We start from the raw sequence: 20,960 nt of genomic DNA, 5'->3' as shown, positions 1-20,960 counted from the left end.
TAAGAAGTTTAAATTTCTTCAGTATTGAACAGCAGAAATTAGGCTTTCTTGTCCGAGGTCATTTAAGTGAAAAAAGAAAAAGAAAAGAAAAAGACAGCGGCCGACAGCGCTGTAAACAACGGTAGACTGGTGGGTAATAAGCGAATAAATGATGCAGAAAACAGAGATTTGAGACGGGAAACTGTTCTTGAAGTACAGAGAGAGAGAGAGAGAGAGAGAGAGAGAGAGAGAGCTGTGCATGAAGTGGGATTTTTATCGTGGTGGAAGCAAAACAGCAAAAGTCAGAGGGAATTCATGAAGACATTGATCAAATGTGAAGCGTAGTTTGCTGCTTCTTTTGCTGCTGGCTCGGCGAATTTTGGTTGGAGAAACAAAACCTGCAGCTCAGAATCAGCGCAAAAAAAACGGAAACACAGCGCGGACCCGACGCATCAGAATCGCTAAGCTCCGACAGCGTGTCCGTGTTCGGGCCGTGGAGTGAGAAAGCCGAGAAAGACAAAGCTGATTCTGATGCGTCGGGTTGCTCTATGTTTACGTCTTTGTGGGGAATCCGTTAATGAATTGATATCGCTTTATTCAAGCTACTCACCTCTCTCTTCCATCTGCACTTTCAACTGGACCACGGCCAATCAGAGAGGTCCCGCCCCTGACTATCTCTGATTGATTTAGTCCACGATAGGGGCATAATGTGTGTCTGTTGTTGACCACACGGAGAGTTGCAGAGATTTTTTATTTGTTTTTGTTACCCGAAAATATTTGGTCGCACCGGTGCGACCAAATATTTTTTTTAGTCGCACCACTGAAAAATTTGGTCGCATTTGCGACCAAATTGGTCGCACTCTAGAGCCCTGTCAGGTGTTCTTAGTCTGCAGTGGTGAGGAAAACTGGTCCAGGGAAGGAATAGTGGTGAACCAGAGACAGGGTAATGGACAGCCAAGGCTCACTGATGCGTGTACAGAGCAAGGCTGGCCTGTGTTTTCTGATCCAACAGAACAGCTACTATAGCTCAAATTGCCAGAAGTAGTTAATGCTGGTTCTCAAATATACAGTGCATCACACTTTGTTGTGTATGGGGCTGTATAGCCGCAGTCCAGTCAGAGTGCCCATTGTTGAACCTTGTCCACTGCCAAAATGGCCAGCAATGGGCACGTGAGCATCAGATCTGAACCATGGAGAAATGGAAGGTGGTGGCCTGGTGTCATAAATCACGTTTTCTTTTACATCATGTGGATGGCTGTGTGTGTGTGTCACTTATCTGGGGAACACATGGCACCAAGATGTAGTATAGAAGAAGTTTGATGGTTTGGGCAGTGTTCTGTTTGGAAGCATGGAGGTAAGGCAGGTGGTCATAATGCTATGCCCAATAAGTAAAAGTGTTGCTGGCATGTCCACGTTGGTTTGTGCCTTTGTTGTAACCATTCTAAGGAAAATGCATTTGTGGGTTGAGCAGCAGCATTCAGTATGTGGGTTGGGTCCATAAAGACTTGCCAAATCTTCTCTGCCAAACAGCAGAGAAGATTGTTTATTGAAATGGATGATCAAAGTCTGAAGAAACAACACATACTGGCAATTAAACAATTTATTAATTTGAATGTCACAGAGAGGTGTCTGATAAGGAAGGTAGATACTTATTAATTAAAGGGAAATTGGAAAATAAACTAGTCACCCTGGTCAATATCTATGCCCCACCAGGAAGTAAGAAAAGTGACTTCAAAGATTTATTCAATTTAGTGACACAAGAATCTGAAGGTCTGGTGGTATGTGCAGGGGACTATAATGTTGTGTTAAATCGGAACATCGACACAACCAGTGTTGCAACATGTAAACATCGCCTGACAAATTTTATGAACACAGTATTACAGGAGGTGGGATTGATTGATGTATGGAGAACACGCAACCCTCAAACTAGGGACTATACCCATTACTCTGTCCCTCATGCTACATATTCGAGAATTGATTATTTTCTAATTAGTATTGAAGAAATTCATAATGTTACAGAATGCAAAATTGGTGTGGCCGATGTTTCAGATCACAGTATGATTAGTTTAGAACTCAGCCTTAATAATAGGAAAAGATATACAGCATGGAGACTTAATTTGGGTATTCTAAATAGGGATGAATATGTTAAGAAAATCAAAGAGTACATTAAAACGTATATAGAAGACAATGATACTGGAGATGTGAGCCCAATCATACTTTGGGATGCACTAAAGGCAGTCTTATGGGGAAAACTAATAGCTCTAACAGCAGCACAAAAAAAAGGTGCGACTGGCTTTATATAAAAATTTAACAGAAAAACTTAAACATCTTGAGGAGCACAAACAATCTAAAATTTCACTAATTCTAGAAGAAATATCAGATATTAGAAACCAAATTGATGAATTACTAAAAGAAGAAGTAGAAAAAAAGGCAAGGTTTATGCATCAAACTTATTACGAATCAGGGCCCAAAGCAACTAAAATACTTGCAAGAAGACTGCGTAAAAAGCAGACATCAATGATTATTAACAAAGTAAGAAACTTAGACAGTAACAAACTACATTATATGCCCAATGAGATAGAAAATGAGTTTAAAAAATATTACACGAGATTGTACTCACAACCGGCTGCTGCAGACCTTGAGACAATTAAAAATTTCCTTGATCCGCTCGACTTGCCCTCCATAGGGGATACCCAAAACAAATTATTGATCTCACAGATTATTGATAAGGAATTAGATACAGCTATTGTCGAGCAGAAAACAAACAAAGCCCCAGGAAGTGACGGCTTTCAATCTGAATTTTATAAAGTGTTCAAAGAAGAACTCAAGCCACTTCTTCTATCCTCTTTTAACTGGACTCTGAAACAGGGAATAGCCCCACCATCATGAGGAGAAGCCATCATCACAATTTTACCTAAAGAAGGCAAGAACAAAGAGTATTGCAAGAACTATAGACCCATTTCCCTTCTTAATAATGATTACAAACTGTACGCCTCGATTATTAGCAAAAGACTTGAAAACTTTGTACCGGACTTGATAGAAGTGGACCAAACAGGATTCATTAAGGGACGTCAGGAACAGGATAATATAAGGAGAGCCCTTCACATTATCAACAATGCAGAAAAGACCAATATCAGTACTGTGTTAATAAGTTTAGATCAAGAAAAGGCATTTGATAGTGTTAGCTGGCTCTTCCTATTTGAAGTATTGAAAAAATTTGGGTTAAGGACAGTTCAATACAATGTATAAGGACAATTTATAATCAACAATCAACCTACAGCCAGAATCAAGGTGAATGGTAGCCTGACGGACAGAATTCGGCTACATAGAGGTAACAAAACAGGGCTGTGTCTTGTCACCAATTCTTTTTGCTTTATACGCCGAGCCACTAGCGCAAGCAGTGCGGCAGCATCCAAATCTGGAGGGGGTAACTCTTGCCGGACAAAAACACCTTATTGGATTATTTGCTGACAATGTCATTGTTTTCTTATGAGATCCTGACAAGTGCTTCCCAACTTTGATGCAACTATTCCATACCTTCGAACACTTGTCGGGCTACAAAATTAATGTATCCAAAACACAAATTTTATCATTCAATTATACACCTTCTCAAAAGATTAGAGATGAATATAAACTAAATTGGCACTTGAATACCATGAAATATTTGGGCGTAATCTTGACAAAATCATTATCTGCTATGTTTGACACAAACTACAATCAGGTGGAGGGTAACATAAAAAAAGATCTAGAACGGTGGTCAACAACACCTATAAACTTTTACTCTAGAATTCAAATAATAAAGATGAACGTTCTCCCAAGATTGATATACATGTTCCAATCACTCCCACTTCCTATACCTCAAAGAAAATTTTAAATATGGGACAAGATGATCTCAAGGTTTATATGGGATGGGAAGAAGCCCAGAACAAGGCTAACAACATTGCAACTCCCGAAGTGTAAGGGAGGGATGGCTTTGCCTAACCTAAGGGAATACTTTTACGCAGCCCAATGTAGACCTCTTGTTGGTTGGTGTAGAACGGAATATGAGGCACGGTGGAAGGAAATTGAGAAAGAAATTGAGGGAACCAAAATTCAAATTTTTATCTCTGACAAAGAATTAATGACCTCTTACAAAAGTAGAATGAATCAAATTGTGAAATTTACATTAGACATATGGCACACAGTAATAGAAAAACATCAGTTAAAAGAACAATTATTTTTGCTGAGATGGTTTAGACATGATAAAAAATTTAAGCCGGGACAATTGGATCAAACATTCAAACGGTGGGAGTTAAAAGGGATTACAGCAGTTTGTACTCTAATAAAAAATGGAACACTAATGAGCTTCCAACAATTAAAAACTAAATACAAATTGGAAAATAGAGATTTTTTTAGATATTTGCAAGTTAGGGATTATTGCGTAAAGCAAATAAAGTCTGACTGGCTTGAAAAACCATTGGGTGTTATTGGAATAGTAAAAAATTGCTATGAACATAAACAATTCAAAGCAATTTCCACTTTCTATAGATCATTAGAAGAAGATAGACAGGACACAACCTTTTACCTTAAAAAGAAATGGGAAACTGAACTGGCCATAACTATAACAGAGAAGGAATGGGTCAGTATGTGTGAAATACAACATAGTACAACAAATTCGCTGTTGTGGAGGGAATTTTGCTGGAAAAATTTGACACGTTTTTTTCATCACACCCAAAATTAAAACTAAACAGACCTCAAGTCCACAGAAATGTTGGAGACTGTGTGGAGAAACAGAAGCAGATCATTCACATGTTTTCTGGAAGTGCATAAAAATTAAAAAGTATTGGGAAGACTTTAAAATGACCATGGATAATATTCTGGGTTATGCACTTCCAAACACCTGCCAAGTGATGTATCTTGGAAACATAAAGGAACAGATACAAAAGGAGGACTTATATCTAGCAAAAATAATTCTAGCCGCAACCAAAAAAGCAATCACAAAGAAGTGGTTACACCCAGACCCTCCCACTCAACGAGATTGGATTAGTATTGTAGAGGGTATCTCAGAGATGGAAAAAATAACATTCAATATTAGACTGATGGGATGTAAATACGATAGACAATGGAGGAAGTGGAAAGCATTCCGAAGTGGCACCAAAAACACAACATAACAAGAAATTTGCATGTGACAGAAGAAAAAAGAAATGTAAACTCCAGACTGTTTGTATGTTTGTATTTTTCTTTACTGTATGGTTTTCAATGTTAACTAAAACTAATAAAAATTAAAGTTATTAAAAAAAAAAAAACAATTTATTAATTTAACAAATTTTCAGTAGCATTTGGAAGACTCAGTGAGGAAACGGCTGTGGCGTCATCTTCTTCAGGCGCCCACTTTAAAGCCTCTTTCTGACAGGTACTGACTCCAGGTGCTGACAAGCAAGAGTCAGTCGCAGAATAAGCTGTTTGGAAGAGAAGAAATGGCAAGTTTTTCATGGGCATAACACACATACTCAACTCTGCTGCTCAACCCACAAATACAATTTCCTTACAAGGGAAATAAACAGGCGTTCCAGTAGTATAAGATTTATTGCCAAGAAGCATTGTTACACCAAAGAAAAGGCTAAACACACCTTTCTTTTTGTGCTAGGTTTATTACATTTGAAGTTTGCAACTTCCTGTTCCATAGGAATACAACCAGAATACAACCATTTGGCACTGAGCCGAGTCCCCTAAAGTTGTATTCAATGGCAAAGATTGAATCAGACAGCAACAGATAACAACATGTTGTCATGCTACATTTATAAACTAGACAGCAATTATATGCAAACCTTGAACAATCTCTGAGTCATTTCAGTCAATTCATGTCAGACTGTAAAAGGGTGCCACCTATCAAGTGACCTGTACAATTGTCTTGCAATAAAAACTGGTTGTGAGTGTGCAGCACCCTCAAGCAGTGGGAAAGCATTTAGTTACCACAAGCATTTAGTAGCAGAATATGAGAAATAAAATACACCTTTGTCAAACTAAGTAGGTTGGATTTTTTTTCCGTGGAGCCAATTTAATGTCATTTTGCTTAGCTAACATCATGTCAGCATTGTGGTGGATGAGATGAGATGATGATTTGTCCTCCTCTTGTCCAGCATCTGAAATTTAAGGACATATTGCACACAGACTTCAGCTAATATCTCTAGAAATATCTCCAGGGCTCGCAAAATTTCAAAATCCCTGGTAACCCTTCGGGCAGGCACTCTTCATTTTTTGGTAGCCCAAAATAAATTTAAGTAGCCCGAAAAAAAAAAAATGAGAACAATTTTTTGATGGATGTTTTGTTTCCTTTACAGTAATATACATTAAAGTATAATATTGTAAAGGAAACAAAACATCCATCAAAAAATTGTTAAAACACAAATTACAACAATTGTATAAAAATTACAATCATCGACTCAAATATTTGGAACTGTGTAGAACATAAATCAGTATGTGTCAGATCCTGAATCTGAAATTTCCGCTTAAGTCCTGGGTAAGAGGTAAGTGGAACCAAGATCTAGGCCATTTGCTTTTTGAAGTTTGCAGATACTGCTACATTTTGCCAATGGTATACTCTTTGGAACATAGTACACTGTTCTAAACAGCTTTTTCAGGACTTCTTGTTGTGCTTGGTTTATTTTTAGTATGTTTTTGCAGTTGGTGTTTGTTCTGGGAAAGATACTGCAGACTGAGCAATAATGCATTTCTCATGGATTCTGATGGGGTCTTTCTTAAAATTACTGGTCCCAGTAACAAAGGTGCTTGTCGACTCAGATATCGAGGGAAACTCACGACACACCCGGCAGAACATTAAGGTATTTACATTGTCATATTCCAGCCACCGAAATTCTTTTGTCCATGAAACCAAAAACGCTATGCTTTCCTTTTGCCTCATAGTCTGATTTGTCATAAGTTTTCCGTTTTGTGGTAGGCTTTTCTTTGGCTGTCCCTTCTTCACCCTGACCAGTCTTATTTGGCTCTGCAGAACTAAAATTCCTGCGTAAACCCATCTGTTTTTACACACGTACTTACATAACAGTCAGCGATTCTCTGCGCAATCAACCTTTATCACATGTTTAAGTTTGCTGCGGGAAATTTCACTTGTCACGTTTGAATAGTAAGCTAATGAGTGATAAGACAATGTCAGAGGAATTGGTGCGCAATTAATCTGTCACTCACCAATCAGTACTGCCGCTCTCTATACACAGTTCGCGCGATCGCAAAGTGAAAGTGTAAGCCAAAAAAGAAGAAGCGCAAATTCAAACTCGATTTCACATATTGACAGTGGCTCATCGATGCCAATGACATAATTACCCAGCTACATTTGCGAAAGAATGGAACAGCATTGACATACATTTTTCCTTCCTATGATAGCCCGACCGGCAGGGCTGAGTTAGATTTTGGTAGCCCGACTGGAAAAAAATCGCTGGCCCCGGGACGTCGGGCTAGCAATTTTGCGAGCCCTGATCTCACATTCAAAAACTTGTAGATTCGTAGATTTAACTAAAGAAATGGGGTTTAATACCTTCCATATTGTGCCAGGCTGCTACCAACAAAGTGCATAAAGATATAATTTGTTATAATTTTTCTTTGGCAAGGCAGCCATTATTACTAGACACAAGACTCTCTTGAGTTAGATGCTTTTTTATGGTCAAATGACTAACCAGTCAGTGCAAAGCAGCTTAATGAACCAAAAAAAACAACAATACTTCCCTAAAATTGTTAGGTACAAGGACTGGACTAATTTAAATGAAAACCTAGCAAGTCTCCAAAGAAAAATGTCAGAAAGTCTGGGGAAGTATTAAATGTAAGCAATGGAGAAATTCTTACAAAAAAAAAACAAAAAAAACCCACCTGTAGTGAACTGGAGTTGATAAGGCTGGACAACAGACAAGACTGTTGAATGGTTTTAATCTTTATTTACCATTTTGCTAGACATAATGCACTGTGCAGCCTTTTTTGTTTTAGTACATTTTTAACACAGAGACAATACAATCTCAATTGTTTGATAAAAGACATTGAAAATTAAAATCTTTACAGCAGTTAAAAACAAGCAAACAAACAAACAAAAAAACAGAAACATAAAGCAAAGAGATGAATATAATTACACGCCCATGAACTGTGTGGAGAGGATGAGTGAATAAGGACCACACTGGCCATCACTCAATGTTCAACTCAGTGTTCAAGCAACAAGACAAGTATTGAGAAATGTCTGAATATTGAATATTTAAAAAAATATTAGTTGCATACAGAAATTGAATATTTGACATGGTGAGAAAGAATCTGAGAACATGTGACAAGGGAAAAGAAAAAAAAAGCGAATTTCCAAACTTGCTTACTTCCTTTTAGGCTGCCTACATCTACATTTTGTTATTTTGGTAAGCGTGGCTTTTTCTATGCATTTTCACCTTTTGTATCCATGAAAACAGACTCTCTGAAAAACTCTTCCCAGGATAAAGATTTTCAAAAGCTCAGGTTCTCCATTTATGTAGCAAACAAAAAGGGATTTTGTCAAAGATGTGTGCCTACATCATCTCTTTTGACATTGGACTGTGCGCTATGTTGGCTGTTGATTTATTCTCGGTTCAAATGTTTTTGAGTAGAAGTGGTTCCTGGATTCTACTCACTTCTATTTGAGGTGCTCTTTGGAAGGGATGCATAAATACTGTCAATAAACACATAAACATAAATGTCAAAAAACTCCAAGGCACTCCTTTTTAAAAAATAAAATTAAAATGCCTTTATTTTCAAAACAATGTCATGTAAAAACTCCAACATGTTTTGGCGCACAGGCCTTCCTCGGGGAATAAAACGGAGTCCATAAACACACAATATTTTCTCGTGGTATTTCACCAATAGGGGTTGCCAACAGTTTTTATTGTTTTCCACCAATAGCAAGCTTCCACCTAAGCCTGAGTGAAATATTCTACCAGTGAAGCTCAACTATCAGGAAAAGCCTTCAGAACTGGATGAAAGAGCCTAAAGAAAATGTCAACATCAAGTTCAAATGTTCATCCAAATTCAATTAAAATCAGACAAGGACAAGAACACAAGACTGGCTTATCAGAAAAATACAAAGTTACTCATCTTAACCTGTAACTGGTGTCACATATGACATTTCTTTTTGTATCTCTTTCACCTACCGGATTGTGACATAGACTCTAAGATCTTCTGAAACTAAGGCGGGTTTAGGGAAGATTTGGCTCATTAGATCATGGCTAACTCTCAATAACACTCTAATTCCTACAAATTATTTGGGGGTTTCCCCTCCGACACCTCTGTAATACATGTAGAGACAAATACTAATTATCTTCGGTTGGTTTCCGAGCATTACTGTGTGGTAACATTCACCATTCCAAGGCTATATAGTGTACGATTTCTGCAGGGTAGTGTTGTCATATCCGTGTTCTTGAAAATGTGACACCATTTCCTCAGATTTTATTTCAAATCCCTTTTACTGGTCAGCGTCTTCTGACTCATTGGAATTTACCAAAAGGGATTGATTTTGAGGCCCAATAAATATAGTCTCACCTTGCTATACTCCAAAGACAGCTTATATTGTAATTCAGGTTATTTAAAAAGATATGAAAAGTTTGCAGGCCAAACCAAATATCACCAGTGTACCATTCCCACTGAACAATAGGTTTAAGGAAAAAAAAAAAAAAAAAAAAAAAAGAACATTAACTGGTGGAATATTCCATTCACCCTTAGGTGGTAGCTTGCTACTGGTGTAACACCATATCTGGACCACCCCTACTGGTGGCATACCACTAGAAACGATTCTGTGTTCATGGACTTTTTTATAGATTGTTTTATGTTTTTGCTTTTTTATGGGGGGTCATGTTGACTGACATATGTTTCAAAATGTACTTGGGGAAAAAAGTGTGCATGTGGACACAAGCTTAATTCATGTCATTAGTAACACCTGTGTTCACTCTACTCGTATCAAAACAGCTGCTCTCAAAAAGGTCCATTACAAACAAAAAGAATAAGCTTAAGAGATTACTGGTTCAACAACAATGCTTCTTTACATGTACTTGTTTCATACTGCCCCAGTCCAAGCTGAATCGCATGGCCTAAATGAAGTCAACAGAACTACACTACCTACACAAAGGAAAGACTTAATGCTAAGACCACCAAACCTGACATCCCTTGGCTGCAACTATGAATTCTGATCATAAAGGATATGAACAGGATTTGTGACAAAGGGCAGATATGGCTGAGTGCAACCCCCACTGAGAGAAGGTTTGACTTGCCAACAATGCAAACCATTGTGGTTATACAGGAACCGGATAGCCAGATATCCCAAAGGGCCTGGTATACACCACCATATTCATGAAGGCCCCCCCAGTGAACAAGGCTGAATTCGTTCTCCAAGTTTACATAACACATACAGGCTTATTGGTCAACTTTGCTTCAAATATCCTTCAGAAGACAAAGATCTGGTCCAGTGATCCATGAAACAACGAAAACCGCAGTGCTCCTGAATCCAAGATTTGACTAGCAGACGTACGCCCCAGAACCTTGGCAGACCCATCCAAAGAGGTTAATGTACGTGACCTCCCTAGAACATTCCCTCCAGTCCCCGTTTTTGAAGAGGGAAATCCACCTTAAAAGCGTTACATAGAATTTTATCATCCAACACAGCTAAATAACTCTAGACATTTAGGGTAATCGTATCTACCTCAGGAGCCCTGCCACCAAGTATTAAGTTTAATTACCCCCCTAACCTTGCTCCCTTGTGTTTAACCAGTCAAAATAATAATAAAATATCCAGTCTATTCCATCCCCTCAACATTAAACTGGTTGCACTGCCCAAAATATGCATCAAAGTTACTCCAATCCCATCAAACTATGGATCAACTTCACTCACTAGTTCAGGCTCCTTACCTGCTAGACATTTCATGTACCTCTAGCTTGTTTTGGGACTTAGCTAACGCTGCTATTTTATGTAATGCATTTCAAGACTCAAAGATTCCTCAGACAAATGAAAAAGACTGAAACCACAAAAAAGCAAAATGATATTGGACGCATTGAGAGCAGCTCTATTAAAAAAACAAAACAAAACCAAAAAACCTATCACTCAGTGTATGGTGCTTTGTCTTGACAATGGAGACTGAAAGATGGTGTCAAAGCATGTAAGTACAGTAAATCAAACAAGGGAAGGATTCTGAATTGAAAAGGTTCCGGGATAGCGAGGCAGGTCTGAATGAAATTCAGTCCACTAATGCTTTTCATGTGGTAAAAATGGTTCAAGCTGAAAAAGAGGGCTGGTAAGTGTATACACGTAAGCTAAGTGAGACTTAATAAATGAAAGATAAAGAGATAAAACAGAAGGAATTTAAATAGCTATTATACCATTATTGCACAGTCAGTGTACTTACTTGCAAAAACCTTAGAAGAAAATTTCTGCTGTACATGTAATTTATTTTTTCCTAGAAGGTTCTTCATTTAGAACTTGCATAAATTCACCTTGGACAGCCACCACATAAAAATCCATTATTTGCTATATCAGTGTTTCCCAACCTTTTGGAGCCACAGCACATATTTCACATTAGAAAAATCACACGGCACACAACCAAACAAAAATGTCACAAAAAGCATATTGATAATTTTCCCCCATGCACCAGGGATAGTGGAATTGGCTCGGTTTGTCCCCAGTATACCTTTTTTTGCTTTCTTTTGACCACTACTTATGCTAGGGTCTTCATCTGAGTTGGAATTTTCTCCAGACTATTATGTAATTTTTTCTTGGTCTTCTTCTGTTTTACTGGCAGTTGGCAACCCAGTTAATTAGAGCAGGTAGTTGTACTGCCCTCTAGTGGAAGAGAATATAATTGTTCTGCCCATTACTCATGCTGATCGCTTAGAGCAGCGGTCCCCAACCACCAGGCCACGGACCCGCATTCATTTGGTACCGGGCTGCGGTGTTGTAGTTGTGTGTCTTATTTTGAAAGAAATATTTACACGTTACCATGGCGACCAGCGAGAATTAAGGGGCAGAGAGGATGTTACTTTCAATGTTGTTGGCGCATTTCAGGACAACGCTGCTAATTAAGTTACACGATTAGACAGTGAATTCACGTTTATTTTTATATTTAACAAATACCACAGTTTTTGTCTTGGTTGTATCATTTTATTTTGTTGTATATATCCATGACACCTTAAAGGCCAGACCGTGAAAATATTGTCTGACATTAAACCGGTCTGTGGCGCCAAAAAGGTTGGGAATCGCTGGCTTAGAGTACTAATCAGGTGGAATCAGATAATCTTCCACAACACACCTATGTGCCGCAGCACAGTGGTTGGGAAACACTGTGCTATATAAAGCATAAGGTTCAATGAAAGATGTGTTTTTTGGCGACATATCCAACAACAAAATAGTTAAGAAAATTCTAACCTTTATTGCCAATAATTTCAATTAACATAGTGTGCTGAACAATGCAGTCTCTCTTTAATTTAGTACTTAAAACTTTTTGCCGTTTTGAAGATGTGTCCAAAAGACAATACAATGTCAACAGATTGATAAAAAGACACTCTATGTCAAAATTAAAATTCCCACAGTATAGTTAAAAAAACAAAAACAAAGAACACTGTCCCACCTTTCCTATTCATCCAAGCAAAGAGATGAACATTACCACACCCATGAACTGTGTGAAGAGGATGAGTGGAGTGAAGAAGGACCACACTGGCCATAATGCAATGTTAAAGCTGCAAGACAAATATTGAGAAATGTTTGAGTATTGATCATTTGTAAAATATTAGTTGAATACAGATGCTCCCTGTTACAAAAAGACATAAGAGGACAGGCAGCAGAGCTGTTTCTCTATCAGATTGAGCTCCCATACTTGGGAAATTCTCCCTATGGGATAAATAAAGTATTATGACTTTTTTTGCATTCATAAAAAATAAATAAATAAATAAAAAAAAATCAGCTACTAAATAAAAAAAATCAATACTGTGCTGTACGTATTGTGGAAAAGTATTGAATCACCTTTTTTTCTCTTCTTAAATCACATTTCTATCTTTTCCAAAGGAAGCAACACGCTTTAAAAATGCTCCTGAGCAACATCTTTATGCATCCTCAATCATCGAGGTAATGAAATCCCAAAAAGTTGATTCTGTTCATCTGGACATGGCGTTTTCAGTGGGAGAAACTTTTTGTCACTCATCCAAATGACTTCTTCAGTCTCAGCTGACTGCAGCTTTCCCCAACCTTTTAAACAGTACATTTGCTTAATGACTGAAAATACAACTGGACAAGTGGGTGAAAAATCTGTCTGACAGACAACTCACCCAAGAAGAGAAAAACATCCTTCCGAAAGGGTAGAACTTTGCTGTAATGCTGAAACAAATACGGCTAGAGGAACTGATCACAGAAAGCAATTTGAAACAACAACATTGCAGATGTGGAAGCAGAGCAACTGTGGACGAGGGTTTCAGCCTGTCTCAACAATGCAAAGCATAGAGGAGCATGGAGGAGAGGAAGGCACTCACATCCCTTAGTAATGACAAAAACCAATATCATCCTTCTGGCAGAGGAAGGTAGGTGCAGTTTTGCTAAGCCAGAAAGACTGTCATGAGAATATTTTGCCACAGTGACAGTGACAAAAATGCTTCTGAGCCCCTGAAACGAGACCCAGGACGTGGTTACAGGAACATGGTGTTAGATTGTCTGAAGTAGTTAGAACAAGACAATGCCATTGACCAGACCTCATACCACAGGACGTACGCAGGGGAAGCTACACCAAGTCCATATGGTTTTCCAAAGATACATAAACAAGGTGTACTTTTAAGAGCAATTGTCTTTATTATCAACTCAGTCACCTACAACATCTCAAAGTTTCTGGCTTCGATCCTAAACCCGTTAGTAGGTAGCTCTGAACCCCACATCAAGAACACCTTGGATTTTGACTAGTAGATGAGAGATGTCATTATTGACTGTTCCAGTTACAGAAGCAGTGGAGGTAGTTCGTAAGCGATTACAGGATGACCCCAACCTCAGCAACAGAACCACTCTCAGTACCGACCAAGTGTGTTTGCTTTTGGAACTGTGTCTTCATTCCATATATTTCACATACAAGGATCAGTACTACAGGCAGAAACATGGGTGTGCTATGGGTTCCCCCAGTTCACCCATTTTGTACAACTTGTACATGGAAGAAGTGAAAAAAAGAGTCCTCTGTTATCCTGCCCTGGAACACCACGTAGTCTTTGTTTACGTACGTGGATAACACCTGAGTGAAACTTAAATCTCAGGACATAACACAATTCACTGATCACATTAACTTGTCAAGTTCACCAGGGAGGATATGAAAAATGACAGGCTACGCTTCTTAGACTTTAAGATTTCCAACTGTAATGGTGGACATTTAAAAGTTCATGTGCACCGTAAACACATACAGATGAGTATTTAAGGTTTGACTCTCATCATCCACTGGAGCACAAAACTGGGTGTCATTAGGACACTACAACACTGAGGGAACACCATCCCCACAGATACAGCAGCCAGGGAAGCTGAAGAAATTCATATCAAGAAGGCCCTGAATAAATGTGGTTATCCCAGCTGGACATTTGTCAAAGCTGGGAAGGCACCTAAAGAAAGCTCCAGGCGATCCAGGAGAGAAGAAGGACAAGTGCTGCCTCAGCAAAAACCCTTAGTAATCCCTTATGTGACAGGAATATCAGAACAGCTGAGACGCATTTTCTCTTAACACCCGAATCACGCTGCGCCCAAAATCAGTCCACCCCAAGGATGGGGTCCCCCGACACAGAGTAATATATTGTACGCTGTTAAATGCCAGGAGGATAGCCATTTATACATTGGGAAAACCAAACAACATCTTGCTAAGCGGATGACACAACACAGAAGCGCTAACTCATCAGGCCAGAAGTCTATTCACACCTACAGGCCAGTAGCCACTCTTTCAATGATCCTGGACAGGGAGGAACACTGGTTTGAGCGCAGAGTCAAGGAGACCATTTACATGAAAAGGGAAACACCATCTCTTAATCGAGGAGGGGGACTATTGGTACATCTTTCACCATCTTACAATGCTATGATTGCAGCCATTTCCCAACTTTCTGTGAATGGTACTCAAGGCAACCATGGATCAATGGTCTTGTGAAAATTTGGATATTAATGATCAAGAAAGTGACCTCACAGCCCATTGTTTGTCAGTGGTCCTAGTTTCAGTTATTGTGCAAATGCACTGTTTAAAAGGATGGGGAAACCTGCAGTCAGCTGAGACTAAAGATGTCACTTGAATGAGTGGGAAACATTACTCCCAGTGAAATGCTACGTCCAGAAGAACAGAATGAACTTTTTGGGGCTCTTGAGCAATAGTTCTCCAGGTTTTCTGAAGGTCTTTCAAAGCTTTTCTTTGGACATCAGCTGCTTTTTTACTCAATTATCAGTCCAGTCCTTGTACCTGTCCATTTTCAAAGGATTTTTTTTTTTTGTTTCTTTTCCACTTAGCACTAACCTATGAATCATTGAAGCATGTCTACATATAAGAGACAACTTAAAGGACCAATTATTAATTTTCCCTTTAAAATAAAAAAAAAAAAAAAAAAAGAAAAAAAAAAATTAAACCAGCCTGTCAAAAAACCCCCCCCAAAAAACCCAGATCATTTATTTCTACTTCCTTCGCTGGCCCTAGCTGTCAGGAAGTTATTCTCAAGGAAGAAAAATAAAGAGAAAAAACACGAGTTATCCCAAATTAGACGTTAACTGAACTGAAATATGTGGTAACAGGTCTTGTGGAACGATTAATACAATTTTTTTGTTCAAATCATCACTTTTATGGTCAGAAGAGAGGTACAAAACTTTGTAAAACTCAGTGAGGCTCTGGCATGGTTTGAGGCTATATTTCAGCCAATGGTGCTGGGAATTGTGTCAAAAATGACGAAATTATGAAGACAGAAAAATACTGTCCGACTTTAATCCACCATGCAATATGAACTAAAAGATGACTGACAGCTTTATTTTTCAGCATAACAATGATCCCAAACATACTGTCAATGAATTAAAAATTTACCTGGAGATAGAAACCCAAAGTGGAACACTATCAGTTAGGGTTATGCGATATGACCAAAATCTCCTGATATAACCCATCTGTTATCAAGATAATGACAGATATTACAATAAAGTACATTTTCTGTAAATTTTGTTATTATATAAATTAAAGCAATATTTCTTTTTACATTTAAATTAAATAAAAAATGAAACAATTATGAACCTCACATGGCATTAACCCGTATTGACACAAACTTGATGACCCATTGCACTCACGCAAGCGCTTCCCTGAGCCCTCCAGCTATCATTACTGTTCCTGTAAGGTTGTTGAGAAACTAACCTCTGCAGACACTTATTGCTGTGTGTCCAGTTTCGGATGAAGTGCACTCTTACAGGGATGTGGTGTTCGGCCACTCTGTTATTCCAGAGTAGTATGCTACATTGCGGATTTCCTCCAATATTTTGGCCAGGCACTCATAATATAAAACAGGCAACTCGACTTGCAGTGAAGCGTTTTCGGCTGGGGGTGTGTACCTGGAATTGAGTGTTTTGACCAGTGCACAAAATCATATAACGAGCTCCTCAATTTGTTTTGGCTGGTTCTTGTGTGGTCCCATGGCGACTAAATCAATGAAAGAATATTGCAGCTAATACTGTGTTTTGCAATAGAGTATAAATATGAAACAATAAGCGTTTCAATATCATCCTTTAATATATTTTGTCATATCGCACAGCCCTAGTGTCAGTCATAGATTGGCCTCCCCAGTGCCCAGATCTCAACATTATTAAAGCAGTGTGGGATTATTTTGACAGAGAATGGAACAAAAGTCGGCCAGCATCCAAAGAAGAGCTTTGAATGTCCTTCAAGAAGACTGGAGAACTATTCCTGAAGACGGCTTAAAGAAATGGCAAGAAAGTTTGCCTAAGAGAGTTCAGACGGTGTTAAAAAATAAAGACGGTTATACCAATTGGTAATACCATATCGATATTAGCATATATACATGATATAGATTTTCAAGCTTTTGAGAACTGTATAAAACTCTATTTTTACCTTATATACTATATTGCATATTTGCATAGGTTTCAATAATTTGCTGCTCCTATTTCCCTTTTTCCTAGAAAATTATAAAGAAATCGCGGTTGGTTCATCATTTTTTTTTTTCCACAGTACCATACACACAAGCACTTGCAAGAAAATGTCTAAACTTGCTCCATTCCACTTACACACATAGCCTTGATTAAATACCAATATCTGGTTTTAGCCTGCTATCAAAATGGCTGCCATTAAACAAGTCTATTAAGAATATAAAAAAATCTTACTGGTTCAACACTCTAGTACAACATATAGGGACAGTAAGGGTCCAGTTAATCCTACCTTTTTCTTTTTTATGCTTAAGTAAAACCAAATAATCCAAAAAATGTATCATAAATGGAAATTTAGTTTGATCTGTCTTAGATAGAATTTACTTTATTTCTCAGTGGGTTTGGTTTGATGTTTCACACTATTGCTAAAATGTTGCACTTGTCCGTAACAGCTATTTGAAACTATAAAATGACATTCTTGAATAACATATTTTAAATTGTGCTGAAATGCTAGGCACTTTTTACTGTTCATAGTATTACACACACACTTTTAGATCAGTTTGATGAGTCAGCAGTGGCTAGCTTTAGCAGCTTTCTTTCCTTACAGATTAAGATCCACTTTGATTACAGTACATACCACAGAAATATTTATTTCCTACTGGACAGTGAGTTACCTACCATTATCTCTTACTATATACCCCAAATAATATAAAATTGTTTATGCAAACACACTTAAAGAAGAAAAGTACTGCTTGGCCTATGGCTGCATTTTTTTGTGTAAAAACAATGCTCTGGAGTTAACTTGTAATTATGCAGGATATGTCCTGTTTTACCTGCATGATGCAGCGATAAATGCTGCAGTGGTGATTGGAGGAATGGCAGGGTACTCTTGGTCATAGTGCTGGATGCCTTTGTACCACTCCAAGTACACAATGCAAAACGTGGCCAGAGACAAGCAGATCCCCAGGAGTAACAGACCAACAGTGAACCACCAACTGGTAAAACAGGTTAAAATGAGGATCAGTGTCAACAGCTAAAGCTAGTCTATTCAAACAGAGAACATGCTGCGTCAAAAACACATTCGCACCAGTATCGTATAACCACAATGTCACTGAAACAGAAGAAAAAAAACAATCTCTTGGGTTTTGATTTTCAAGCACCTTTCATAACCACAAAGTAGGTCTTGGTGATACAGTTAAAAAAATAAATAAACAAAAAGTAATGTTAAAAAAAGGTATTCCTTTATAACACCAACACTACAATTATGTATGCAATATAACATTTTTTAAACTGAAATACTGATGTGACAAAAATTATGTGGAATATATTAAAAAATACAATGTGCACAGAGGAGGTGACGCCTTTAAGAAGATAATCCGTCACTTCTTATTGTGGGAAGTTTTCTGTTATTGCAGTTATCAGCATCTAGCTATGATTAAGTTACAAAGGTATCTGTGTATGGCATTTGGTGGAATTGGTGTGCCAAGACTCTTTTCATACAATGGTATTGTCATGTCTATCTGCATCTCCTTATTACTGCATCATTAGAGTGCAGAGTAGAGAGCAGTCACTCTATATGAGATAAGCTACAGTAAAGACATTAACAGCAGAAAATATAAAAGCTAATGTCTGTGTGCACGTGCAACAGCTAGTGAGCCAAACAGCAGTACTGTTCTATAGTCCAGGCAAAATGCAACAGCTAAGCAGACAGTAACCTGCTTAGCTAATAAAACGCATATTCAGTATTATCAAACATTATGCAATTTCCACAAAATGCAATGAAATATACTGATGTTGATGATATTTAGAAAGAACTACAGCAAACACTTTACAAGTTTAATGTGCTTATCTGAGAAATTTTAATAATAGTATAACATGGAATGAGTGAGCAACTAAGCACATTCACCTTTTGATATCATCATTTTCCATGATGTGTCGGAGGAAATCCACGTAGTATGTCACAACTACCGAAGCCACAATCCAGAAAATGGAGTGTTTATTGAAGCGGGGGAGTGGTTTGACCTCTTTTTCCTCCTGACCTGAAAGATGAAAAACAAAAACAAAACAAAACAAAACAAAACAAAACAAAACAAAAGCACAAAAATTATTTGTGTTAACTCAAGCCTTTTTTAAGGGCACACTTAATTACAAGACACCTCAGAAGAACAGAGCATACACTGTTACGATGTTTTACTATAAATTAGATGCTAAGCAAAGTTATAATATTAACACAGTGCATTGCTCAAAGAAAACTGAAGTTATAGCACCATATGACATAAATCAAATCTAAGATTTGTCTCATCAAAAGGCATACGACAAATCTCCTTTGTACAAATTCCAGCCTTTAATGTTTAAGCAGCTTCTGAGGCAAAACTGATAGGTTTCCTTCAGACAATCTTCCCTCTCAGAGGGCTATTAATCTCTATAATTTAATGGTTGATTAAACGTATCAGAGATTGTTGTTGGCCGCTGAAGTGGCTTAGCATGCTACTCCACTCTACAAAGAGTTCACTATGAACTTGACGCCCTAGATAAGTAGCTGCTGTACATCTTAATCAAAGTTAAGCCTAATGGTTCATCCTCCATGTAACATTGGCATAGTACTATAATACATTATCTTGCCATAGAGACCCAATGATGATAAGCAGGTATGGGTGTAATATACACAAAGCCATTCATAAGAAATCTCAATCTCGGTTATCTTACAGTTTACACTGGCAAAGGCATGACCCTTGAATTGATAACTGTGTAGGAGTAGAGTGTCCCCTGTATTATGTTGCTGAGCTGACACAGAGTTTCTTCACAGTCAAAACAATCAAGAATTGGTGGATTTCTGCCAGCTAGGGCCTCAGAGTTGGACAAGTGTCGGTTGTACAAGCTGCCTACAAGACACCATTAGAATAAAAAGGCTACAGTCACAATGGCCAGCCGCTGTGTTACAGCTGAGGGAGTTTGCGTTTAATTATCTGTAGCTTAATACAGGGACGAAGAAATGAAAAGAAAGAAAAACGTTAAATGGTTTAAAGAAAGAAAAAAGAAAGGTTGGTTACTTTTCTATCAACCTCTGCTCGGGTCAGTAGCTGTACCTGTGGCAGACAACCACAATTTGTACTCAAGTGACAGTTTGACACCTTTAAAGTCACAGACCGGGGTTGTCCGGGGCTAACTCTGTGGATAACAATAATGGTGCCTTCCAGCAAGAAGAAATATTAGTTAAAAGTGGATAATAACGTTAGCCAGTATATATTTTCTGAACCTTACTCTTTTCATCTTCGGCACCCGAATCTGCTGGTCGCATAAGCAATTCTGCATCTCTTTTAAATCGATTCCGTAAGTTTGCAAGTTCACTGTCGTTCAGCATTTTACTGACGCTAACATGAACATTAAATGTTAGCTAGCTGGGTATCAGAAGGTACTTCCTGTGACACACTGAGTCGCTTTTTTATGACGCACTTGAGCGAGACGGTTGTAGTTTTAAAACCCATTCTATTAAAAAAAATGATAAGAATAACTAAATGTTTAATCATTTGACTTTAAAGCGATTATAAAATAGCTGAAGTAAAACGTAAAAAAGCAGAATACCTTCAGAAAGGTTAACATCAGAGTATATATTAAATTGGAGGCTTAATCATAAAGTATTTTCAGTCTCTTCAACCTTTTAACTGAAGTGACAGATACGACTGGTTTTTCTTATATTTTTACACGTATAAAAATAGAACTTGGCAAAGAGGAATGAGCCATTCAGAAATTTTCTGTCGTATTAAAAGATCTATATCTATAAAAATATTTTGTACCTGTCTTTTATTAAAGAGCAGCTGGAAAGGTGGAGCAACAACCAAACTGGACCACTGGTCTGGAAAGAAATGCACGTCTA

General features: G+C 37.9%; 1 protein-coding gene across 7 annotated transcripts; it reads right to left on the bottom strand.

Moving 5' to 3' along the window:
- Positions 1-4,066: 4,066 nt before the first annotated feature.
- tmem128 (transmembrane protein 128) lies at positions 4,067-20,527 on the bottom strand. 7 transcript variants are annotated; one of them, XR_005613102.1, is made up of 6 exons: positions 20,348-20,527; positions 18,993-19,125; positions 17,920-18,081; positions 12,588-12,696; positions 5,972-6,101; positions 4,067-5,417 (listed from the first exon to the last, which is right to left on the bottom strand). XR_005613102.1 is itself a non-coding variant. In XM_031747770.2 (5 exons), the coding sequence occupies exons 1-4, from the start codon at positions 20,445-20,447 to the stop codon at positions 12,597-12,599; spliced, it is 495 nt and encodes a 164-aa protein (XP_031603630.1). In that variant the 5' UTR covers positions 20,448-20,527; the 3' UTR covers positions 4,067-5,417; positions 12,588-12,596. The 7 variants fall into 7 exon arrangements, 5 of the variants coding, with proteins under 5 accessions (XP_031603630.1, XP_031603634.1, XP_031603632.1 ...); XR_005613103.1 differs by lacking the exon at positions 12,588-12,696; XM_031747770.2 differs by lacking the exon at positions 5,972-6,101.
- Positions 20,528-20,960: the final 433 nt, after the last annotated feature.

Source organism: Oreochromis aureus, linkage group 5 (assembly GCF_013358895.1).
Source record: "Oreochromis aureus strain Israel breed Guangdong linkage group 5, ZZ_aureus, whole genome shotgun sequence".
Classification (NCBI taxonomy): Eukaryota; Metazoa; Chordata; class Actinopteri; order Cichliformes; family Cichlidae; genus Oreochromis; species Oreochromis aureus.
Note: the sequence above shows the minus strand (reverse complement) of the source record. Positions and strands in the feature narration are given on the sequence as shown.

What these genes read in the sequence shown, in the direction of transcription:
- tmem128 (XM_031747770.2), bottom strand. Translation starts at nt 20,447, where the DNA reads ATGCTGAACGACAGTGAACTTGCAAACTTACGGAATCGATTTAAAAGA. An exon ending in GAAAATGATGATATCAAAAG is followed by an intron (nt 18,082 to 18,992) that starts GTGAATGTGCTT and finishes CTGTTTTACCAG; the next exon opens with TTGGTGGTTCACTGTTGGTC. An exon ending in TTTATCGCTGCATCATGCAG is followed by an intron (nt 12,697 to 17,919) that starts GTAAAACAGGAC and finishes TTTGTCTTGCAG; the next exon opens with CTTTAACATTGCATTATGGC.